Consider the following 26,160-nt stretch of genomic DNA (forward strand, 5'->3'; position numbering starts at 1 on the left):
GCAGTTCAGGAGCCGCTAAGGACCCCACGGGTTTGTGCAGTGCCTTGGGGGCAGACACCTTGGAAAGAGAGGAATGGAGAAGATCGACTGAGTCATGACTGCAAGCAGCTGGGCAAGGGAGAGGCTGATGGACACTAACCTCCCCCAAGTCTCCTGCCCCCATGACCGGGTGTTGATTGTGACTCCTTGTAACGGACTGCCCCTGGGGGTTTCTGAGGCTGTAACTTGACAGAAGCAGACTGCCGCATCGTTCATCCATGGAACCCCTGGTGGATTTGAACCAGCAGCCTTCCTGTTGGCAGCCACGTCCTTTAACAACAGCGCCACGGCAGGATCCTCCTAGACACAATGGAACACAACTCAATCTCTTAACAACTCACCTGCCATCATGTCAATTCTGACACATAGCGACCCTATCGGACAGGGTGGAACTGCCCCTATGGGTTTTTGAGGCTGTAAATCTTTACAGGAGCAGAAAGCCTCATCTTTCTCCCAAGGCGCAATTTATGGATTCGAACTGCTGATCTTGTGGTTAGTAGCCCCGTCTGTAACCCACTGCACCATGAGGTTAGGAACTACTCCAGTGCTTCCCTCATAAATGGACCATTTCTATCGTCTCTCTGCCCGTGAGTATGAAACGAGCCTAACTCATATCATGAAGCATGGTCATCCCACTGAGGAACGGCGCTGAAGCTGGAGACGTGAGCTGGTTAAACCGCCAGCCCACACTGCTTTGACTATTAGCAAGATTTTCAGGGACCAGCAAAGTGGCAGCCCCTCCTTAAGGCGGGGCCTGTTCTGGGACCCTGCCTGCTAGATGTAGCACATGACTCTGAGTGGAACTGATACGTGTTCCTACGGTGAAAGTCAGAAAGGAACACGACTTTTCCTCTCTGTCTATTTCAGAGAAGCAACCATTCTTGTTGGCTGCCACGGAGTCAGCCTAAACTTACAGCAGCCCCGTGTACGACGGAGCGGCACGCTGCCTCATCCTGTGCCATCCCCCAATCAGTTGTGAGCCGAACGAAGGGTTTTCTTTGTCTGACTTTCAGAGCTAGGTCACCAGGCCTTGTGGCCTCGTCTGTCTGAATCTGGACACCTGACTGAAACCCAGGTAGCACCATCACGACGTTCCAGCCTGCACTGACAGACAGGTGTTGGCTGGACACAGGTGAAGTGGAACCCCCTCTGCCTGCGGAGCAAGCATGAGACAAGGTCACCATGGGCCTTGCTCACTGCATTTGAGGGCTAAGGGAAAAAACACTTCTGCTCCCCCGCATCAGCTTTCCGTGATCTGCGTGACTGAAAGGGAGCATCTGCGTGGCCATCTGTAAATTGTTTCTCTCTGTGGGTTGGGAATGCATTGTTTGATCAGTGTCGTTGCAGATTGACTTTCCTCTATTGTATTTTTCATAGACTCTTGAAAGTGTAATCTGGTGTTCTGATTCACCAAGTGCATAGCAACTGACAGCCCAGGAGCATCTCAAGGCAAGACCAAGGTCAAAACCAAGATGAGCTCTGATCGGTCTTCTTCCAGATAGTGGCAGGGTGATCTGTGGTAAGGTTGACTAGAAACATGTGTGGAACACCTACAGTTTGCAAAAACACAAGCATTAAGTAAGCGTGTAAGTAATAAAATAGAATAAGAGGACATAGCACACGACAGTGAGCTATTAATTGATTATGAGAAACGGTTCTTAATGTCATTAAATGTGGCTAATAGAATACACCGAGGAAGGACAATCTTGCCATCCCTAAATGTCTGTACATAGGAAAGGGATAGTGTTTGGGGTTTCCTGCTGCTTGTCAGGGTCAGAGAGCAGTGAGTTTCTGGGTGAGCAATGCCGTTTAAGATGAGCTCCTTGGCAGCTCTCTGAGTCATCCCCATCAGTGGGAAGTTCAAGGTCAGTGGCTTCCAGATTCTCCTCTGTGATGGGAAAGTAACCTTGGTAAAAGTGAAACTTAAAAAAAAGAATTTAGACTTAAGATTCACAATTTACTTGGGGTCCCTAGGTAGTGCCAGGGACTAGGCTGCTAACCAAAGAGGTGCCTCCAAAGAAAGGTCTGGTTATATACTTCCAAGCAGCCAGCCACGGAGAACTCTATGAAGCTCACTTCAGCTCTGACATACCTGGTTCTCTTTGAGTCACATTCGAATCAGTGGCACCTGGTCAGGAGTCCTGGTGGCAGTGTGGTTCCTCGTTGGGGTTCCTCGTTGGACTGCTATCTAAAGACTCAGCAATGTGAAACCATCAACTGCTCCTTGGTGGTGGTGGTGTGTGTGTGTGGGGGGGGGCATGGCTTTCTGCTCCTACAATGAGCGGCAGTCTCAGAACCTCCCAGGAGTAGTCTACCCTGCCCTACAGGGTGGCATTAGGTTGGCCTTGACTTGATGGCAGGGAGTATGGTGTGGGGGTGGTAGGTGTGGTTTCAATCAGGAAAGGTGTGTGTCAGGGTTATAGCCTCTCATTCTATCAGTATATGGAGCAAATACTCAGAGCAGCGAGATTATATGGAAAAGAACGCAGCATTAGAACCAGAGGCCCGCTTATACCAACCGGTGATACGCCGATGTCTCACGCTTCCTTGTCGAAAATGAAGAGAATGTGGCGCTGGCTGATGAAGATCACAGACTGCAGCCTCTCGTGTAGGTTCTGTTACAACAAACAAAGCAGAGTCCTCCCAAATGGACCCATAAGCAACATCAAGATGGATGGAGAACAGAAAAGACTGAAGTTGTCAAGGGTTTCATTTTTTACTCGGATCTGCAATCAGTGCTCGTGATAGCAGAAGTCGGGAAATCAAATGACTCCTTGCATTGAGCAAAGATGCAGCAAAAGATCTCGTTCAAGTCCTAAAACCCGAAGATGTCACTTGGAAGGCTAAGGGGTGCCTGACCCTGTCCATGGTTTATCCAGTCACCTGAGACGTGTGTGGATGCTGCACAGTGAGTAAGGCAGCCCACCGCAGAAGTCCCGCATCTGAATCATGGCCGTGATGGTGAAGAATGCTACAGGAACAAACAAAATTGTCCTGGAGGAATTGCAGCCCAAATTGTCCTTTGAGCTAGGATGGTGGCCAGACTTCATCTCATGTACTGTGGTCATGTTATCTGGAGGGTCCAGTGCCCGGAGAAGGACATCACACTCCATAAAATAGAGTGTCGGCAACAAAGAGGAAGCCCATCAATGAGATGGATGGACACAGCGGCTGCCGCCATGGCTCAAACATGGATGTGGGGCTGGGATGGGATTGGGCAGGGTTTGTTCTGTTGGGAGGGGTGGGTGGGTTCTTGGCCTCTGAACCGACTCCATAGCACCTGACAGAAACAAGGACCTGGTCTGAGCTCGGACTGTTCTCGTGACTCCCTTCCCCGACCCTGTAGGAGAGAAAATACTCCAAAGAGTAGGAACTCTTGACACGTTAGCTGCCTCATTCTGGAGGAAGAGCCTTATTTTCAGAGGACCATGGTTGATCTTTGCTTTTAAGATGGTTCATTTATTTCTTCTCTCATCATACTGTGAGAAGTTGATGATTCTTGCTAAGGTATCTAAGATTCAAAGCCTCAAAGTGTATCCTCAACACACCCGAAGGACCTAATATCCCTGCGTAAGAGGATTCCTTGCCTTGATGACGAGTGTGAACGTTCAAGTCTAACAGCAGCCACTGCACACGTGCTGGGAGGTCCTAATTCCAAGCTTTAGGGGGACTCGATTCTCACCACGGGGATTTGTTTGGTTTCGTTCGGATCTAAGACCTGCGTGTACCTCTCCATCTCAGTTACAGGGGACCATTCCACTGCTTAACGCTACTGTTACTTTCAAAACACCACGTCCTAGCCTGCTGGTGGTGGCAGGGTGGGGGCGGTCAGTTAAATGGAGAGCGGCAGTAAAAATGCACCGGGCCCCAAAGAAAAGGGTACACGTATATTTGCACAGGTGTGGACATGTGTTTGTGCTTGCACACATGGAGTTCTCCGTGTGTATGTGTGCGTGTGTGAGAACCCCAGGTATTTTGAAGTGTGTATAGGGGTGCTTTTCACTGACCCCACAAATAAAGCTGCTCTGTAGAGTTTGATCTGGCTGACTCGCAAAACCTTTACATTTTTTATGCTGATGGTTCCTTGGGAGAAAGTCCATGCCTGTCCTCAGGTGAACTAGTTGCTGTCAAGTTGACGCCAGAGCGTGGAGCCCCCTGAGGTCGCTGTCAGTGAAACAGGGTTCTCCGTGGCTGATTTTTTGGAAATTGTTCACGACACCTTTCTTCCCTGGTGCCTCTGGGTGAGCTGGAACCTGGACTCTTTAACTGGACAGTTCACACCACCCAGAACCTCAAAGGAAGAGTGCAGGGAGGGGCTGAATTGAGAGAGGTGGGGGCAGAATGAGAACCGCCTCAGACTTAGCACCAGTCAGGTGCCTCCACTCGGTGGGTGAATAAGTCTCCCAATCCTTCTGAACACAGCTTCCTCATCTGTAGGATGGTTAAAGTGATCTGAACACCCAGTTCAGCCAGAGGACAGTCTTTGGGAATGCCGCAAAGGCTCTGTGGGGACTCACTGCAGCTCCGTCTTGTCTCACCCACCTGCAGGGGACCCAGGGACAGGGATGCTGAGGTGGCTGAGAAAGCGTTTCTCTGTGAACTTGTCTTCACAGCCTTTGGCGTGATCCCTGGGCAGGTGTTTACATGCAGACAAAGCCGTTGCCCCAGCGAGAAGCAAAAGAAAACGGCCCCTCTTACAGAGAGGTGCTTTGGAAGTGTGGGAGACGCCAGTGTCTGGTGGGAAAGGCTGCTACCCTGCGATACAGCTCAGAAGCCGAGAGAAGAAATGTTGTTAAGTTGGCGACATGCTGCTAAGGGCAGGTAGGAGGACCTGGGCTGGCCTACGTGTTAGTTTCATCACAAGAGCTGTGGTGGAAGGATGACTCCCTGAAGGAAGTCAGAGTGCCTGTCATGTGCCACTCCTGAGAAAGATCTGCTGCGGTGCAGGGAGGCTACACAATGGAAGGAGTCAGCCATGACGACCCTGTTTTGTGTGGGCTTAGCTGGGTGTAAAGGCAGGCACCTATGCACTCGATTCTCCTAAAACATGTTGGAAGTGACCCAGGTTTAGCACTTTCTGCAGGGTGACACAGCTGTCCCTGTGCTGCTCGCCCCATGAAAACTCGCAGAAGAACAGGGATACCATCCTTGCTCCTTGGCCCCTCTGAGGCCCTCTTTCACTGAAAAGCTTGGCTAAAAACACATTACTCTGTTACTAAGACAGAGAAGATCTCGACACACACACACACACACACACACACACACACACACACGGAGAGGCAGAGAGAACACATGTCTTTGGTTGACTGCAGCCTTACTCTGTTTAGCTTTCTTTCAAATCGCTTGAGGTCAGAGACTAAGCAAAGTTTACTTTCTATAATCTCCCAAGTCTGCTTGGTTATTCAGTAAACCTCAGTTACTGAGGTGAGATGGTGTAATAAGGGGACAAAACAGAACCAGGGGGCTGAGTTTTCAGCTAACTCTGCTTAGAGGATGGATGGCTTTGGGCAAATCTCCAAAACCTCTGTGTCTCTGCTTTCTCGTCTGTGAAGCAGGAATCCTGCAGGCATACTTTGGAGAGAGACAAAGTGAACATGGCATTAAAGTTTCCCAGTGCATATAACAGTTATATTTATACTGCGCTGTAGCCGATTCAGTGTACAATAGCATCATGAAAAAGCTTGAAATATTGTGAGACTCAAAATGTTTAACAGATACAGTAAATGAACACACACTGTTGGAAAACCTATACTTTCTGGACTCCCGAGTTGCCACAAACTTTCAATTAAAAAAAAACAACAACACTGCAGGACATCTGGAAAGCACAATAAAGCAAGGCATCCCATAGCCATCTTGCTTTCCCCGCTTATTATTGAAGCTTGTATGAAGAGGAAGATGCTGGCGGGCCTTGGTTATGTGAGTGATGGTGTAATCGTCATAGATAAGGATCTTTAGCCTTCTCTGTTAATGTATAATCAATCCAGGAACAGCTTTTCATAGTTTCAGCAAACCAAAGAAAGGGTTTAGTTGGTCTCAACTAATCCTCATTCTGTTGCTTCTTCATTAGTGGAACAACTCAAGACACCTGTGGTATCATTCAGGGATGCTGCCGAGGGTGGAAGGCCACTTCAGTCTAAAAGCCCAGCGCTCTGAAGCCTGACATGCTAGTGTACATATGACAAGCAGTAGCTTAGCTGATGAAGAGGCTTTCATAGAGTTGTCTATGATTCCTAGGCTTTTAATGGTCAAAGCAATGCATCTACAACTATTTTTTAAACTGGGAGCAAGCCTAATTCCTCTGTTTTTCAAAGTTATAAAGATATAGCTACATAGACACCACAGGATTTGCTTTAGGCTAGATGTCTTGTGGATTATATTTGTATAACATGTTGACTGACAGTTATAGAAACATTAGAAGGACAAAAAGACTTAAATATTGAAGATATAGGAGATGGGAAAAATGCATTCCTAGCCCAGGGTCTAACACATAACTCCAAAGCCAAACTTGCTGCCACTGAGTCGATTCCTCAGTCACCTATATAGGGCTTAAGAGCCTCAGCTTTCTCCCATGGAGAGGCTGGTAGGTTTGAACCACTGACATTGCAGTTAGTATCCCAAGGCTCATCTGACAGTATCACCACTGTTCCTTTAAATTGGCACACCAGACCCAAAACCAAAGACCACTGCCATCAAGTCAGTTCTCACTTAACCGTGACCCTGTAGGGCAGAACCAATCTCTCCACGTGGTTTTGACATTATAAATCTTCACAAAGCAGACAGCCTTATCTTTCTCCCGTGGAGCACCTAGTGAGTTTGAACTGCAAACCTTCTGATTAACAACGTAATTAGTAATCCACTGTGCCATCAGGACTTCTTAAACTAGCCCACAGTGGATCCAAGATACAATTTTTGGCAGAAAGGGAGGAGAGGGTATATGCTTTTTCATCTTCAGAGTCAGCAAAATGGAAAAACAATAAAATTTTGGAAAAATAGACTCTTTACTTGAAGGACTTAAGGAGATTTAATTAGATAGATGTGAGCAGTAGAAAACAAGAATTGCTCAGGTGAATATCACATACACCTTTGAGCATCTTTGTGTGCCAGGCATTGTCTTTATCTTTGGAGATGTATGGTGGACAAAACAGCCCTGCCCTGCTGTGTAGGGAGTGACAGGAATCTACTATGCGGTTCCCAACGTGAACCAGGGTAAAGGTAGTGACAAAAAAGAACACCCTGAGAAGGCTTCTGTGGTAGTTACATAACGTGGTGTCAATTCGAGGATTAAGAGTGAAGAGGTGGAGTTTATCATGTCAATCAGGTGATAGCCAATGAGGCCTCTGTGTGGGCATGGCCTTCTGAGGATGCTAGGAACTCTGCTATTCCTCCAGGGAGATGGGAGAGACTTTCTCTCTAGGTTCACTCCTGCGAGATGTTTCTGATGAGAAGCCACATGAAGCTACCCTGATGCTAACAGAGCCATGAGAGCTAAAGAAGTCACGTGGAAAACTCTGCCAGCACTGAGCTGCTTATAATGCTGCTGGATCCAAAAGACTTCCCACCCACTGGCCTGTGATCTTCCTGCATTTGGTGTCATTTCATGTGTTTCCTGAGTCTGAAGAGGATTTTATAGATTGGTATGGGACATATGGGCTCATATCGGACTTACAGACTTGATCTGGACGGGGCTGGGATATGTTCTCAATATTCAATTGCTTTTATGGAAAGCTTTCTGCTATGCACATGACGGTGTTCGTGAATTGTTTGTCTAGTCTGCCTGGACTAACACAGCTTCTCTGGGGAGGTGATGCTAGAACGTGGACATAAAGGAAAAGTGGAAGTCTTCTTGTTGGAGAGGAGCCTGAGGAAAGGCTCTGGAGTCTTGAAGGAATTTAAATGCAGCCAGACCCTTGAGGTGCAGAGAATGAGAGAAAGAGGCATGATTAGGCTGCTATATGTTATTCTGGAAAGTTAATATTCCCTAACCAGAGTACTGATGTAACTCTAGAGGAGAACGTGACCTTTTAGTGAGAACCTGCCAGCATAGTTATTTGGGGAATGCCCTCTCCTTATTGTGGAATGATCGAGAGAATGCCCAGGAAAGGCCACAAAGGGAACTCTTTGAGACTTTCTAAAGGAATGAGGTGTGTGGTGGAAAGTGTACCATGAAAGGGGAGAGTAAAACAAAACTTGGACTGGCCACCCACTAAAACCATGATAGTGGCTGTGTCTGGAAAGGGGCCTTGAGCCTAGGGTCATGGAATATTAATTTTTAACTTAGGATTAATATACACTGGTATGGGAAAATCACTTCTCTGCCTCTCCACATCCTTACATGAAAAATTAAGGAGTTTTGAAGATGTTGTGGTAGGTACCTTCTGGCTTTAAAATATTCTGTGATCCTAACTTCTGAAAACAATCGATTATACAATATTTGTTTGGGAACTCAGGTGCTGTGTGCCTCGTGTCAATAAATTCCAATTCTTTGAAAAACAGATCCAGTTCCCTTACCACCCATAGTAAAAGGCTTTCTTTTATGGACTCCTGCACATCATTAGTTGGTTGTACTGTGGTGGCTTGTGTGTTACTGTGAAGCTGGAAGCTATTCCATTGGTATTTCAAATACCATGAGGGGTCCCTAAAGTGACAAATTTCACTAGAGATTCCAGATAAAGACAGTCTGTAAAGGAAGTCTTGATTATTCTTTTTTTTTTTTTTAAAAACAAAGCCCAAAAAACCAGACTAGTAAAAACCTTGTGAATAACGGCAGGCCTGACATTGTGCTAGAAGATGAATTCTCCGTGTTGGAAGGCACGCACAATACAAGGGGGGGTGAGCTCTGCCTGAATGCGTGGGGAAGGCTGCGCTTCTGAGACCTTCTCTTATGCGCAGTATCGCTGTGAGCCAGAATGAAGCCGATAGCAGTTAACAGCAAAATGCATTGCGATTCGCCTGCAAAGGGAGGATTTTGAAAGCCAGGAGTTCACTGTATCTGCACATCCACTCTGAGCCAGACTTGTGAATATGAACCTTTTGGACAACCAGGCAGCCACCCAAGAACCACGTGCATCTGTCTTAAACCTCCTGCCATTGATTGCGTACACCCTAGTGATTCTTCTAAGGGTTTTCAGAATATTTGCATGGCCCAAACTCAAATTCACTGCCACCGAGTCAAGGCCACTCCGTACATACTGAGGGAGAAGAGTTTTAGTCTTTGTCCTCCAAACTGCAGGTTAGACACACTATGAGAACACAAAGTGGCAGGGGAGGAGGAGAGAGTGGAGCACATCTTGGTCCACCAGGCCGTGAGGACAATGTTCCCAATTAGAGCAGCCAGTCCATAGAGAGGACCACATAGTCAGTTCCACGATGAGACATGATGCCCCTCACTGACTCATAACCCTACAGGGGACAACACCAGAGACACAGTGTGGGAATTGCACCCGATCTGATCCTGCCACACCGAGGCAAAACACTAAGGGGGTGCAACAGAACAGCAAGGGAATGGAGTGGTAAGGTCCCCAAGGGAATGCTGAAGGTAGACTTTGGAGCCAGGGCGTGGTGCCCCAACAGACTGGACTGGAAAACACTCCTAAAGGCCAACAAACGATCCTTGAACTAAATACAATCTTTTCTTTCTTGTGTTTTTTGTCATTGTTTTATTGTTGTTTTGTTGTATATTATTACTTGATTTAACTCTGTCTTGTTTTTGTGCATGTTATTATCCTCGCAGGTCTGTCTAAATAAGATAGGCTGGATGAACAATCTAGAGGAGAAAACAACAGGACTGACAGTTCCAGGGGGCATATGGGAGAGGGGGAGGTAGTGGGAAAGGAAGTGGTGTTAACAAACCTAGGGACAAGGGAACAATAAGTGATCCGAATTGGTGGTGAGGAGGGTGTGGGAGGCCTGGTAGGGCATGAACAATGGTAATGTAACCAAGAGGAATTGCTGAAACCCTGGTGGGGACTGAGCATGTTAGTGGGACAGGAGGAAGGTCAGGGGAAATAGAGGAAAGAGCTGGGAGGCAATGGGCATTTTTAGAGGTCTAGATAAAGACATGTACATATGCAAATATATTTGTGTATGAGGGTGGGGAAATAGATCTATGTGCATATATTTATAGGTTTAGTAGTAAGGTAGCAGAAGGACAATGGGACTCCACTCAAGTACTCCCTCAATGCAAGAATACTTTCTTCTATTAAATTGACATTCTATGATGCTCACCTTCCCAACAAAACTACTGAAGACAAAGCGGGTGAATAAGCAAATGTGGTGAAGAAAGCTGACAGTGCCTGGCTATCAAAAGATATAGTGTCTGGGGTCTTAAAAGCTTGAAGGTAAACAAGCAGACATCTAGCTCAGAAGCAACAAAGCCCATATGGAAGAAGCTGTATTGGACAGGGTTCTCTAGAGAGACAAACCAGATTGCTAGTAATTATATAAAAATATATTTATAAAGATAGATATATAATTCAAGAAATAAACTGTTAAATAATATACAGATAGATAATACAAGAAATTAACAGTTAAATTATAAAGCAGTGAGACACTAACAGTCCTTCAAGTTTTGAGAGCTGCCAGGTGCCAGTCCCCTTCTGTAGAGAGAGCTGGGCTATATATACCCAGGCAGCAAACAGCAAGGCAGGTCCCCAACTGTCATCAACTGTCAGTCCCCAGCTCCAGAGATGAACATTCCAATCGTGTGGGCTTAAAGGGACCTCAACTTACAGCGACACAGTCCACAGGCTAGGCATCCCACAGGTAGTGTACCCCTTTAAAGTGAGGCACAGAACAACCAAGGTGAGGCTCACCGAGCCATTTATCCCTCTGCCCTTCAGTTAATCCTACTTGTGTTTATTGGCCAGGTTGGCTCAATAAACTATAGCAGAAGCACACCAGCCTGTGTGATCACGAGGTGTCAAAGGTATCAGGCATCATCAGAACAAAAATTTTACCATAGTGAATGAGGTGGGGAGTGCAGAGTGAAGACCCAAAGCCCATTTGTAGGCCACTGGACGCCCCCTTACAGAAGGGTCTCGGGGAGAATAGATGAGCCAGTGAAGGTGTGATGTAGCAAGAATGAAAAATATAACTTTCCTCTAGCGCCTAAATGCTTCCCCCTCCCCCACCTCCCCCCCCACTATCATGATCCGAATTCTCTCTTGCAAGTCTGGCTAGACCAGAGGATGTTCACTGGTACAGATAGGAACTGGAAACACAGGGAATCCTGGTTGGATGATCCCCTCAGGACTAGTGGTGTGAATGGTGATGCTGGGAGGGTAGAGGGAGGATGGGGTGGAAGGGGGAACTGATGACAAGGATCTACATGTGACCTCCTCCCTCGAGGACGAACAACAGAAAAGTGGGTAAAGGGAGACATCGGACAGGGCAAGATATGACAAAATAATAATTTAAAAATTATCAAGGGTTCATGAGGGAGTGGGGAGCAGAAAGGGAGGGGAAAAATGAGGATCTGATACCAGGGGCTTAAGTGGAGAGCAAGTGCTTTGAAAATGATGAGGGCAGTGAATGTACAAATGTGCTTTACACAACTGATGTAACTGTGATAAGAGTTGTATGAGTCCCTAATAAAACGATTAAAAATATTATAGTGTCTGAGGGAGGGGGGAAAGGGGAGGGAGGGGGGGGGGAAAAAGAGGACCTGATGCAAGGGGCTTAAGTGGAGAGCAAATGCCTTGAGAATGATTGGGGCAGGGAATGTATGGATGTGCTTTATACAATTGATGTATGTATATGTATGGATTGTGGTAAGAGTTGTTGGAGTCCCTAATAAAATGTAAAAGAAGAAAAGAGAAAAAAATGATTAGGGCAAAGACTGTACAGATGTGCTTTATACAATTGATGTATGTATATGTATGAACTGTGAAAAGAATTGTATCAGCCCCAATAAATTGTTAAAAAAAATATTATAGTGTCAAAAACTTAAAGGGGCAGGTACTATGAGTAGGCATTAAGAAAACAAACAAAAAAGAAAACAAAACAGCACAGAACAAACAGATAATAGCTGCCTTAGTGAGCTCAGCAAAATATATTGTTGTTGTTGTTAGGGGCCTTCATATGCCATCACTTCAGTCATATGAGTTGGAACCAAGTTGACGGGATCTAACAGCAACAATGGGACAAACACTGCCCGTCTATTCTGTCCTCACTGTTGTTATGCTGCAAAATATATAGGCGGCAACAGATTGCACAGTACAGTTGCTGAATTGTAATTAATGAAGAACTTGCTCACATTGCTGGCTTGAGTTTATTCAGATGTCTGTATGTGTCAAAATCACTATGTCTGTCTGAGGCTGTAGCTACTGGGGGGAAAAAGGTGGTGTGCATTTTTGAGGTTTTGTTTTTGAACCTAGTCCAGGGTGACATCTTGTATCCTCCCAGTTTTTCATCCATGTTCTTGAGTGGTGACAACAGGGTGCCTGGTGATGTCTGCAGCTCCCAGATGTTTCTGCTGCCCCTGTAATCTCCCTCCTTTCTCTGTGAGAGTGACAGCTGGCGGAGGGGGGCCCAGGCCGGTGGGCAGCACAGGGAATTACAGTCAGAGGCAGCCTCGACCCTCTGTGTAGTTGGCAACCTTTCTGAGCACCAGGGACACCTTCCAGGTCCTGTGCTGCTGCCTGTGCAGGGCCGTGTACTGGGCTGTGTTTCAGACAGGCCCTTGAATGAAGGAGAATGGGGCAGTATGTGCGGCCACAATTCCAGCTGAATCCCTCCAGAGCTCTCCAAGTTAGAACCGGGAATTTGAGCAGCTTCAGGTCAGTGGGCTGGAGGGATGGCTGCTTCGCCGTAATGAAGAGCGCACGGTTTTGACGGTCAGAGGTCAACACAGGGATTCATTGTGTCACCAGTCCTTGGACCTGCCCAGGTCACACAGTGGGAACTCCTCGTGCTCTTTGCTTACTGCACTTGCTGTGTGTATGCAATTCGAAGCGTTGCCCACTTGACATTTCAATAGGCTTGGCTCGGCCTGAGACTTGGTAGAAGACTAACGTCCCTCTTTTAAACTAATGTTTTGGTTTTTTTTTCACCTTTTGGTTTTTTACCCCCCTTTTGTAAGGAGACTGAAATTGTTAAGTAACAGGTACTTCCAAATTGCACGTGAACTTTACCCACCCAATTTACTTACTGCCTGTGTATACATTTCTAGACAAGATTCTCGTTCTCCCCCTCAGAAGTGTGGTTTTTCATAGTGTATCATATAGATCTGGGCAATAAGGATCCAACCTCATCCATTAAAACTCCAGATATAAAGGCAATCATTGCAAATAAAATGGAAGCGATTTGTCTTCATGAACTAGCAAGAAAATGAAGCATTTTGAGACTGCCGAAGCTTACCCTCTTTTAAAAAAAACCAACCAACTGATATTGGATTGTCTTTCTCTATTTTTATTAGTTTCTTTAAGCCATCTGTTTGCTGGCCTCCATTAGCAAACCTATAAATGGTGTTTTGTTTAATTTCCCATGTTCATCAGTAGATTCATTTTTCCCCTTTATTAAAATTATACCTTTGCCCAGAACTCCGTTTGTGAGTCCTCGGGTCTTTCCTGAAATAAGAAATCCACATTAGTTAATGTTCCTGCATTGGTCTTAGGCTGGCAACGGAGGGTGTATAATAGTTCATGCTTTCTCCTCCAAATTGGAGGGCGGTAGGGGCGGGGAGAGACACGGACGTAAGTGAAACTTACAATGTCAGGAAGTAATTTTATTCCATTATTTTTTCTTGAAAATGTGGTCGTATCGGCCGGAAAATAGCCTTATAGGAGCCGTGAGCACCCATATGTAACTAACCGAATGCACAGCAGAGATGTAACCCTATTCCTTCCCAGGCTCCCACTTCCCCCAGCCCTGGCCCTCTGGTTCCTTCACCCAAGTGAGACCTACTGTCAGTGGTCAGGACAAGCGATAGGCATTAAGCTCAGTGTCCATTTCTCCTGTCAGATCTCCCAGCTGATGACCGAGACTGGCCGAGAGGGGCTCACAGAAGCAGCACTGAACCGCTACAATGCAGACAAGCCTGCCGCCTGCAGCGTCCCGGCCTCTCAGGGCTCCTGCGTGGCCAGCGAGCCTTCCGCGGGCACCTCGGTGGCTGCCTCCTTCTTCGCCAGGTAAGAGCAAGCACCGTCGGTTCCACATGTGGCCATCCGGTTAGCCTTTCACACGGGCCGGTTTCATGAAAATATCAGAAGCCGTTTAGAACCGTTCACATGTTAAGTCAGAAAACCCTTTTCTCAACCCCGGCCCGACGGCCTGTGGGGAGGCTGCCCTGAGCACTCTATAGGATGCAGAAGGGCGCCGATGGCTTCTACGCCGTAGATGCCACGAGCAGCTCCCTAAATTGGGATCCCAAAATGTCTCCAGACATTACTGAATGTCTGTCTTGGGCTTGGAAACGCTGCTCTAGAATGCGTCGCTCGAAGGACGGTCCCTCTTGGAAAGTGGACCTTTGGAGGTGAGGCCCAGTGCTTGTGTTTCCAGACTGTTCTCATTGCAGAAAGTGAAGTTCTTAAAATTAACTGCGCCCCCCTTCTTGCCCTACTAGGTAATCGTTATCCAATACTATCCCGCTAATATTAGACGCGTTGAAAACACGAGAAGCATGCCAACAATGTTTTCTGTGTATTTTTAGCAAGCGTGCATAGACGGGCAGGAGACACGGGACAGCTGAGCAGGACTGGGCTGCAGGGCTGTCTGATTCAATCGATGGCCTTTTGAAGAAGGCAACTGAAGGCCAGAAAAGTTTGGCTTTGGGTTCCTTCATAGCACAGTCAGAGATAGAAGCCAGATTTCTTGTTGTTTTTCCCCCCTCTCTCGGTGTGTCCATAGAGATGTCAGCTTTGGAAACCCTGTGTGGCAATTCCACCCCGTCCTGTAGGGTCACTGTGAGTCAGAGTTAACTGGACAGCAATTGGCTTTGTTTTGTTTTGTAGTGAGAGTGGCTTCCTGGTTATACATAGGCCTGTCCGAACCTGGGCCAATAAAAGGAACTTTCTGGAAGAACTCATATCTATCTTCTGACTGATTTTCTTGTCAAATAACCTGTGTGACTATTAAAAATCGTGCTTTTGTTGTTGTTGGGGGTGGTGGATAAAATGAGACTCTGGAACAGTAGCCTAGGAATCTACATAGGCTAGGCCAGCCCAGAAGACACTGTCAGAGAAGGCGACACCAAATCAATGGGCTTGAATATGTCTATGCAGCGATTCAGCAGAGATTGCGCTTCCATGAAAGTATCCCTATGGAGAACAGTATCCCTTTGAGAAGAATAACAGTTTCCATAAGCTGGGTTTGCATAGATCGGAAGACCTGAAAGACTAAAACTCAATCCTGAACTTTTGAATCTTCTAGTGTTCTCTGGTAAGAGCCATCCCGCCTGCCCCAATTACAAGGACGCGTGGAATGACGTGCTTTCCTCAGCATGAACGACAAGCACATGGGTGTTGTTGCTGCTGCTGCTGCGGGTGTCTTTCTGGTCACTGACTTTGTCCAACGTTCTGGGACTTGCCTACAGTATTGCAGTAATTAGTATTCATAAACCTCTATTAATGACATCGTGGAGAATGAAGTAGCAACTAAGGGAAAAGAAGGAGATATGCATTTTAAATGGCTTCCCTTCGGTTAGTATTGTTCTAACTAGTAATACAGTTCTATGTAGAGGAAGTCTTTTTTTTAATACTTTTTTTGGGGGCTTGTACAACTCTTATCACAATTCAAATGTCAAGCACATTTGTTGCCATCATCATTCTCAAAACATCTGCTTTCTGCTTGAGCCCTTGGCATCAGCTCCTCATTTTTCCTCTCCCAACCTGCTCCCCCTCCCTCTCAAACCCTTGATAATTTATAAATTATTATTATTTTGTCATGTCTTACACTGTCTAGTGTCTCCCTTCACCCACTTTTCTGATGTACACCCCTCAGGGAGGGGATTATATGTAGATCCTTGTGATCAGTTCCTCCTTTCATCCCACCCTCCTGGTATTGCCACTCTCACTACTGGTCCTGAGGGGTTCATCTGTCCTGGATTCCCTGTGTTTCCAGTTCCTTTCTGTACCAGTGTACATCCTCTGGTTTAACTGTATTTTTCAGGTAGAATTAGGATCATGATAGTGGGGTGGGGAGGAAGCATTAAAGAACTAGAGGAAAGTTGTATGTTTCATTGTTGCTACACTGTGCTCTGACTGGCTCGTCTCCTCCCCACTACCCTTCTGTAAGAGGATGTCCATTTGCCTACAGATGGACTTTGGGTCCCCACTCCGAACTCCCCCCTCATTCACACTGATACGATTTTTTGTTCTTTGATGCCTGCTACCTGATCCCATCTCTGTACAGCAATTCTATAAAGTAATTTTAATGCAAGTATTCACATAAACTGTGTTATTCTGGGTACTTTAGAGAAACAAATCCACAGAAACTCATGTATAAGAGAGAATTTTATATAAAGGATAAGTGTACATCAAGAAAACATCCCAACTAAGTGCTGCCCAAGCCCACAAATCCAACATTAGCCCATCTGTCCGACACCAATCCACTAAGTCCTCCTCCTTCTCACAAAACACATGCAATGATGCCGACTGCAGGAAGAAATCCAAATTTGTGAACGTGTAAGAATCTCATTGCTGGCAGGGATCTCCACATGGTTTCTCCAGCACCCAGGGCTGTATCGGGGTAGGTCCATGTGGTTTCTTCTCAGGGATGTCTTGCAGGAAGTGAGCCTTGCCAACTGAATCAGGGAACTGACTAAGGCAGCTGTACCCTGGTCCGACCATCAGAAAGCAAGAGACCTGAGAACTAGAAAGGTGAAGCTCATGGAGCCATTTATCCCTCTGCCCTCCAATTAATCCCACATGTGCTTATATCAGCCAGCTTGTCACAATAAACTTTAACTATCTCATAAACTAAGAAATATTGCACTTAAACAATTGACAACTATATTTATCTCATGTTGTTCTGTGAATAAAATGGGTGACATTACTGAGGCTTCTGGATGGTCTTGTACAGGGGGCGGCCTGCCTGTGGTGGGGGTGGGGGAGATGGTGACAGCATGAGGGTCCTGCTAGGTGACATCAACTCTCGCGACACCCCTGCTCTGGGGGATTTTCACCTACGTTCACATTAAAGTGAGAATTGTTGACTGTACATGAGCTCTCCCCATGTAATTTCAAGTGTTTCCAGAGTCTCTGTTGCCATCTCTGCAGAATTGTATATCACATGGGCTCATAGTTTTGCTTGCAGACTTTACCTGTTATTATAGTGTTTGATGTGTATGTGTGTGCAGTGTTTGGTGTGTGTGTAAAACGCATGTGTTTTGTAGTTTGTATTATTTGTAGAGACCACTACCCCCAAAATTCAAATCAAATCTTGGGGTGAAAATACATAAAATACATTAAAAATACATTTTCTTAAACATTTTATTAGGGGCTCATACAACTCTGATCACAATCCATACATATACATACATCAATTGTATAAACCACATCCGTACATTCTTTGCCCTAATCACTCTCAAAGCATTTGCTCTCCACTTAAGCCCTCCACATCAGGTCCTCTTTTTTTTTTCCCCTCCCTCCCCGTTCCCCGCTCCCTCATGAGCCCTTGATAATCCACAGATTGTTATTTTGTCATATCTTGCCCTATCCGGAGTCTCCCTTCCCCCGCTTCTCTGCCGTCCATCTCCCTGGGAGGAGGTCACATGTGGATCCTTGTAATCAGTTCCCCCTTTCCAACCCACTCACCCTCCATTCTCCCAGCCTCGCCCCTCACACCCCTGGTCCTGAAGGTATCGTCCACCCTGGATTCCCTGTGCCTCCAGCTCCCATATGCACCAGTGTACAACCTCTTCCCTATCCAGTCCTGCAAGGTAGAATTCGGATCATGGTAGTTGGGAGGAGGAAGCATCCAGGATCTGGGGGAAAGCTGTGTTCTTCATCGGTACTACATCGCACCCTGACTGACCCGTCTCCTCTCCTAAACCCCTCTATGAGGGGATCTCCAGTGGTTGACATTTGGGCCTCGGGTCTCCATACTGCACTTCCCCCTTCATTCACTATGGTGTGTGTGTGTGTGTGTATGTATATATATACTATTTTTTTGCATGATGCCATATACCTGGTCCTTTTGGCACCTCGTGATCGCACAGGCTGGTGTGCTTCTTCCATGTAGGCTTTATTGCTTCTGAGCTAGATGGCCGCTTGTTCACCTTCAAGCCTTTAAGACCCCAGACACTATCTCTTTCGATAGCCAGGCACCATCAGCTTTCTTCGCCACATTTGCTTATGCACCCGTTTGTCTTCGGCGATCCTATCACGGAGGTGTGCAGCCAATGATATTATTTTTTGTTCTTTGATGCCTGATAACTGATCCCTTTGGGACCACAAGATCACACAGGTTGGTGTGTTCTTCCATGTGGGCTTTGTTACTTCTGAGCTAGTTCACCTTCAAGCCTTTAAGACCTCAGTCACTATCTCTTTTGATAGCCGGGCACCATCAGCTTTCTTCACCCCATTTACTTGTTCACCCACTAAAAATACATTTTAATGACTGATGATTTCTATGTATTTTCCCTTACTTTCTGAATGCATAGATATGCCTTTAAATCCCCTTTGCACAGGATTTCGATTGCTTCAGATTACTCATTGTCTTCGAATCGTTTGTTGTCTGTCCTTTTCTCATTGTTGGGCTCATCTCAAGAGTTAGCTCTTTCTCTCTCTTCCTCTTTGTTTTTTCCAGTAAAAGGGTTCCAAAGCACAAATAAACCAAAATTCCTGCTACGGAGATGCTCTGACTCCTAGAGATCTCGTGGGACAGAGCAGACTGCACTTGTGGCTTCAGAGTGGCTCATGGTTTTGAACTGCCGACCTTGTAGTTAGCAGTCCAGTGCTAACCCCCTATGGTACCAGGGTTATTTGATTCCAATTTACTCTCTTCTCGGATATTCTGGTCTTTACAGACTTTTTAAAAATTATTAATTAAAGATATGTCTATTCTGGGCTTGGAATTTTCCTGTATAAATATTGGTGTTCATTTCAACATAGGGTCGCTGTCAGATCTGTTTCTGAGATCCAGTTGCCCTACTTTCTCTTTCTTACATACCATGCTCGCCCTTATCTCTTTCCACCAAGTCCTGCAAACAGAACAAAGGGCCCTTGAACAATTCAAAATCCGGAATGGTATGTGTCATTGTTATACCACCTCACCACCCTCACTTAGTCTGTATGCTCATTAAAGAACCTGAAGAAGAACCCATCATAGGGAAGACCTGTCAACAACCTGTGACACGCAGATGATACAATCTTGCTGGCTGAAAGTAAAGAGAACTTGAAGCATTTGCTGATGAAGATCAGAGACTCCAGCCTTCCGTGTGGAAAGCAAACATGCTTACAACTGGGCCAATAAATCACATCGTGGTAAATAGAGCAAAGATTGACGTTACCCAGGATTTCGTTTTACCTGGCTCCACATATGGCATGGGCTAGATCTGCTGCACAAGACCTGTCTAAAGTGTTAAAGAGCACAGACGTCACTCTGAGGACTCACATGCATGTGAAAGTTGGATGATGGATAAAGAAGGCCACAGAAGAATGGATGGGTTTGAATCATGGTGTTGGTGAGGAATATTGAAAGTACATGGACTGACAAAAGAACAGATAACTCTGTCCCGGAGGATGTTCAGCTGAAATGCCGCTTAGAAGGTAGGATGACCAGCCTTTGTCTCATGTGCTTTGGCCATGTGATCAGGAGGGTCCAGTCCCTGGAGAAGGACACCAGTCTTGGGAAAGCAGAGGGTCAGCAAAAACAGAAGACCCTCAGTGAGTTGGCCTGAAACAGCAGCGACAACTGAGAGGGCTCAGGACCAGCAGCTGTTTGGTTCCATTGTGTACGGCGTCACTCTGAGTCAGAACCTACTTCAAGGCACCTGGCAACAATGAGTCCTCCAGTTCCCTGTCTTTTGCTTAAGCCCCTTTCCCGCCCCAGCAACACACGGCCACCAGCCAGTTCTGAGTTACACTAACAGTAGAACTGCCCCGTTACGTTTCCAAAATGGAATCTGTGCGAGCAGTAAGCTTCAGTGTTCTTCTGAGCAGTGTCTGCTGGGTTCACCTGCTTAGAGCTACCCGAGCACAGCTTCTTTCTTAGGTATGTTGTATATTTTTGTCTGTCTTTCTCGTGTGTGGTTTCTGCAGCCTTTGTTTTTAAACCTCTCCTGTATTACCTGGGAACTTTTCCTAAACCTCTTGAAAATGCCACTGGGTGTGACTGATTTGACCAGGGTCCTTTTGAGACCAGTGATTGCTTCTACCTCCAAACAGACCAGCTCCAGGGTCAGAAGCTGATGGAGCTAGGGGGGCAGCTACTTGACCGTGCGCCTCCCTGCCTTTGAGACTGTACCGCTCTCCTCATCAACCACCTGGTGGAACCTGGCCTTGGAAAAAGCACAGTCATGCCACTGTGCATACAGCTCATACCGCTACAGGGACGGCCCTGTCTTAAAAAGCCATTTTTACAAACTTGCCGGCAGCCAACTTAAATCGTGCCATGCTGACAAAACACTGTTCATATAGAATCTTGTACAAGGCAGGCTTTCTCTACTTGGTTATATATAAAGAATTTATTGAGTTAAACGGTGGGGGTGGGGAGAAAGCATGAAACTGCTCAGAGCTCTTTTGTTGTTCCGTCAGTCTGTACACATCTTCCCGTTAGAGCCCTATCAACAACCAGTACCCGGGGCGGGGGTGGGGAGGGACCTCTTTGAAACCTGCCACAATTGGATTCATGTTTTCCAGGATGAGAAAAATTAGAGGGTCATGCACAAGAGCTACCTGTTACTTGCCAATTCCCAAGGGAGAGACGGGGCATAGGTTTCTTTTCCAGTTTTATGACTCACCAACTCTCCCAGCCATGGAGTCAATTCCAGCGCAGGGACCCTACAGGGCAGTGTAGACCTGCCTCTGTGGATTCCTGAGGCTGTCAATCTTATGGGAATAGAAAGCTTCATCTTTTTCTGGTGGCTTTGAACTGCTGACTCTGTGGTTCATAGCCCAACTTGTAACACACTACACCACCAGGGATCCTGCTGTTTCTTGACTGGGACAGTTAATTTCAGACATCACAGTTGTTAAAATAGGATGAGACTTCCAATTTTTTTCTTTTGATTTAAAATCATTTTATTGGGGGTTCATACAGCTCTTACCACAATAAATATATGCATCCATTGTGTCAGGCACATTTGTACATTTGTTGCCATCATCATTTTCAAAACATTTCTTTCTACTTGAGCCCTTGCTATCAGTTCCTTGTTTTTCCCCCTCCCTCCTGTCTGAACCCTTGATAATTTATAAATTATTATTTTTACATGTCTTACACTGATTGATGTCTCCCTTTACCCACTTTTCTGTTGTCCGTCCCCCAGGGAGGGGGTTATATGTAGATCATTGTGATCGGTTCCCTCTTTCTTGCCCCACCTTCCCTTACCTTCCTGATATTGCTACTCTCATTATTGGCCTTGAGGGGTTTATCTGCCCTGGGTTCCCTGTGTTTCCAGCTCTTATCTGTACTCATGTACATGCTCTGGTCTAGCAAGATTTGTCAGGTAGAATTGGGGTCATGATAGAGAGGGGAAGGAAACATTAAAAAACTAGAGGAAAGTTGTATTTTTCATCAGTGCTATACTGTACACTGACTGGCTCGTTTCTTCCTTGTGACCCTTCTGTAAGGGGATATCCAATTGTCTACAGATGGGCTTTGGGTCTCCACTGTGCACTCCTCCTCATTCACTATGATATGATTTTTTGTTCTGGGTCTTAGGTGCCTGATACCTGATCTCATAGACACCTCATGAACATTAAGGCTGGCGTGCTTCTTCCATGTGGGCTTTTTTGCTTCTCAGCTAGATAGCTGCTTGTTTATCTTCAAGCCTTTAAGACCCCAGATGCTATATCTTTTGATAGCTGTCTTCACCATATTTGCTATGCACCCATTTGTCTTCAGCGATCATGTTGGGAAGGTGAGCATCAGGGAATGTCAGGTCATTAGAAAAGTGTTCTTGTGTTGAAGGAGTTCTTGAGTAGAGGCCCAATGTCTGTCTGCTACCTTGATATTTTACATAAAATATATGTACATAGATCTATTTCCCTATCATTATAAATAAATATATTTATATATGTACATGAACTCTATAAATGCCCTTTGCCTCCTACTTCTTTTCTCTATTTCCTTTTACTTTCCTCTTGTCCCACTATCATGTTTGGCTTTCTTTTTTGTTTCAGTAATTCCTCTCGGTTACACTGCCCTTGATCAAGCCTTACCAGGCATCCATCAATTTAGATCACTTGTTGTTCCCTTGTCCTTGGGTTTGTTGACACCCACTTTTGTTCCCCAGCCTCCCCCTCTCCCATGTCCTCCTGGAACCATCGGTCTCATTGTTTTCTCCCCTGGATTATTTATCCCACCTATCTTTTTAATTAATTAATTTATTTGTTGTTTTTTTAAAAATATTTTATTAGGGGCTCAAAGAACTCTTATCACAATCCATACATATACATTCATCAATTGTATAAACCACATCCGTACATTCTTTGCCCTAATCATTTTCAAATCATTTGCTCTCCACTTAAGCCTTCCGCATCAGGTCCTCTTTTTTTTCCCCTCCCTCCCCGCTCCCCCTTCCCTCAAAAGCCCTTGATAATTTATAGATTGTTATTTTGTCATATCTTGCCCTATCCGGAGTCTCCTTCCCCCCCCCCTTCTCTGCCATCCATCTCCCAGGGAGGAGGTCACATGTGGATCCTTGTAATCGGTTCCGCCTTTCCAACCCACTCACCTTCTACTCTCCCAGTATTGCCCCTCACACTCCTGGTCCTGAAGGGATCGTCCACCCTGGATTCCCTGTGCCTCCAGCTCCCATATGCACCAGTATCCCACCTATCTTATCTAGATAGGCATGCAGTGACAATAGTATGCACAAAAACAAGACAGAGCAAAACAAAATAAAAACAACAACAATCACACACCAAAAAAAGAAGAAGAAAGAAAAGCATAAATAGTTCCAGGTCTGAATGTTGCCCTTCAGGAAAGTTTTCTGGTTGAATCTGCTGGGGAGCCACACCTGGCCCTAAAGTCCATTTTTGGTATTCCGTGGGGGACTTCATTGCTTTGCTCCCCTTGCTGCTCTGTTGCATGTTTCGACCTGGTGTGGTGGGGTCGGATCGGGCACATTTCCCACACTGTGCCTCCAGTGTTGTCCCCGATAGCACTATGGGTCAGTGAGGGGTCTTTTGTCTTGTGATGGTGCCACATTGTCTGCTCTGAACAGGAATATCAACCTCGGGGCTTGGTGGTCCAGGATGTGTTCCACTCTCTCTCCTTCCCTCTGTTTGCTCCTGCATGCTCTGAGCAGACATGTCCTTCCCTCTCCCTGAGCTGTAGCTTCAGTGCTGTCCTCTGAAGTGCATTCTTCTGGAAGCGAGGGAGGTGTCCACACAGTTGGGATTGGGGCCGGCCCTGCAGACCCCTCTATTGGTTTCTTGCTTCATGCCAGTAGATACTTCTAATTTTCAAGTGTAGAGCTTTTAGGAACTCATATTTTGAGCTCTATTTATTACTAGTATTTTTGTCTCTTATTTTTCTTGAAGGATGTTGTATCTACCCTTATTTCCGTACTCTGGCTGTGATATCTTTCTGAATTGGCGTCTTTCTTTCCCATGGAAGGGGCCCCACCAGTGAACTTCCTGTGGGTCACTTGTGTTCAGGGCTGACATGCATATTATGCCATTTGCTCATGGAGTTGAGGGCACATCGGGGGTATAAGTCCAACAAGCATTCTTGCTGGCCAAGCCGAGGTTCCTCCTGCAGGGCTCATCTATCTAAATCCAGGCATCTTTTTCTTAGTTGCACAGAAGTACTACACGGGCCAGTATGGTTTTGATTTCCCTGCCTCCTTGCCTGTAAGCAGTGTTGGGGAAGTGATTTTTGAAAGTCTCCATTAGAAGCCAAACCGCTGCCCTCTGGGCTTTCAGTTTATTTAGTTCTGGCAAATCAAAGCTTTACTTTTCTTAGGAAAAAAAAAACACAACTTTATGGACTTCTTGGGATAGGAAGGCATTCTTATTCATGTAGATTGATGGAGTGATTTTTTTAGGAATCATAGTTTTCATGGGAAATATTTTTTTTACTTTCAACTCACACCGGTTGTAGTATGAAAGGAAAACATAAAGAAAGAGCCATGTGTATTCGGTGTCATTCGATTGGAAGGAAGCGAGGAGTTAGCGACGTGAAGGAGTACATCCTTGTGGGTCAGGAGAGACAGTCATCTGAAGAAAAAGTGGCCACAGCTCAGGGCCTGCATGATTGCCACCTGGGTTTCAGGAGACCCTGAGCCAGGATCCTATTCCACTTTGGGGCAAGGCTAAGAATGCTCGCTCGATGTCCCATCCATAGATGATATTGATGGCACCTTTGGAGAGGGTGAGCCACATTCAAGAAACACCCAGTGTGTGCAGCCCCTCCCGCTCCCCTCAGCTGGGAAATGTTAAAGGGAGCATTTCCCAGTAAAGGCCATCCTTTGCTTGACTGGGAGGCCCTGGGTAGTGCGATTGGTAAGTGCACTTGGCTGCTAACCAAAATGTTGGAGGTTTGAGTTGATCGAGCAGCACCTCAGAAGAAAGACCTGGCTGTCTGCTTTCAAATAAGCAGCCATTGAAGCCCTTTGGGAACTCAGGTCAACTCTAGCTGTTTTCAGGTGCATTTGGCCTCACTAGTTGCCAATTAGGGGAGCAAGGAAGGAGGGAGGCAGTCGTTTCCCAACACCATAAGCACAGCTCTGCCTGTGTTGAAAAACAAGGTCAGCCCACCACTTTCCCAGGAGTGAAAAACCCAACTAGTACGGATGTCTTCGGGCAAATAACTTTCAGTAGTCTTCAAGGACCTCAGTGATTGCTGGCTGAATTCGGCATTTCAGTTCCATACATTTGGATGGTTTTTAAAAGCAGTTTATTGGTACACAATCCACATATCATACAACTCAGTGGTCCTTTTTGGGTTTTAGAGCACTAAGAAACCAACCATAGAGTCAGCAAATCAAGGGAAGAAAGGAAAGAGCTGTTAAAATGCTGTTCATCATCAAGAAGAGCTGAACCATCAGCACTGCATTCAATTTTAGAATATTTCCCTCTTTCTTGTCCTTATTGTTATCAGCTCTCTTTTGCTCCCCAACCTCTCCTGCCGTACCCCAGAGACACCATCAATCCAGATACTATCTATAGATTTACCTATCTTGGATGTCATACGCATAAAATCATACCCCCCGAACCTGACAACAGAAATAATTAAAAGGCAAACCTCAATCGAAAGGAAGTAGAAAATATGAAAAACGAACACAAATTTCAAATGGGTCCAGGGGAGACGAAATGATAAGTGTTTCAAAGTTTAACCCAACTCCAGCCTCAGCCTCCCACTTCCCAGTGCGTTCTGCTTCCTAGTAAGGCTAGTCACACATGTGGAGACACATAAGAGAGGAGGGCCTGGGCTCGAGCAAAGAGAACATGGATAACCCAGCGGTCTGGAGACAGAGGCCATGGGTTGAAGCCTCAGCCTGCTACTGGCTACTTTAGACAAATGACAAACTCTCCAAGTCTCTTCTAGTAAGCGGAGCTGACCGTATCTATGTCATAGGATGTGATAGGGCTAAACGGGAACATGACAGCACTTCGTAAACCCCGTCTAAACCCAGAGGTAGCGTCAAGGTGACACTTAGAATAAACAAGGATGAAGCCATGGGATTCGCAACCTTCTCTTTTGTGTGAGTGGCATCGGCCACCTTTTACAGTGCGTTCACGTGGCACCTTTTCAACGTGTCCAGTGATGACCTGGGAGAGGACAAACGCTGCCCGTGCGCCCGACCTGGCATGCCCCGGGAGCCCTTGGTGATTGAGCACATCAGTGACCAACAGAGAGACCCTGCCACCAGACGCACCATTCTGCTGGAGCCCCACTGAGTGGGCTGTGCACATCTAAGTTTTTTGGAGGAGTCATTGTCTTATAACCCCAAGAAAATTAACCATAAAGTAAGAAAGAAAATCAAGGGAAGAAAGTAAAGGGCTATTGAATTTT

General features: G+C 46.0%; 1 protein-coding gene across 1 annotated transcript in view; it reads left to right on the forward strand.

The window, feature by feature from the left end:
- KIF26B (kinesin family member 26B) overlaps positions 1-26,160 on the forward strand; it is a 587,401-nt gene that overhangs the window by 272,574 nt on the left and 288,667 nt on the right. The window contains exon 4 of the mRNA XM_075531356.1: positions 13,999-14,165. Coding sequence (XP_075387471.1) covers positions 13,999-14,165 — 167 coding nt within the window. The remainder of the gene's footprint in view (positions 1-13,998; positions 14,166-26,160) is intronic.

This window comes from Tenrec ecaudatus, chromosome 1, assembly GCF_050624435.1.
Source record: "Tenrec ecaudatus isolate mTenEca1 chromosome 1, mTenEca1.hap1, whole genome shotgun sequence".
NCBI lineage: Eukaryota > Metazoa > Chordata > Mammalia > Afrosoricida > Tenrecidae > Tenrec > Tenrec ecaudatus.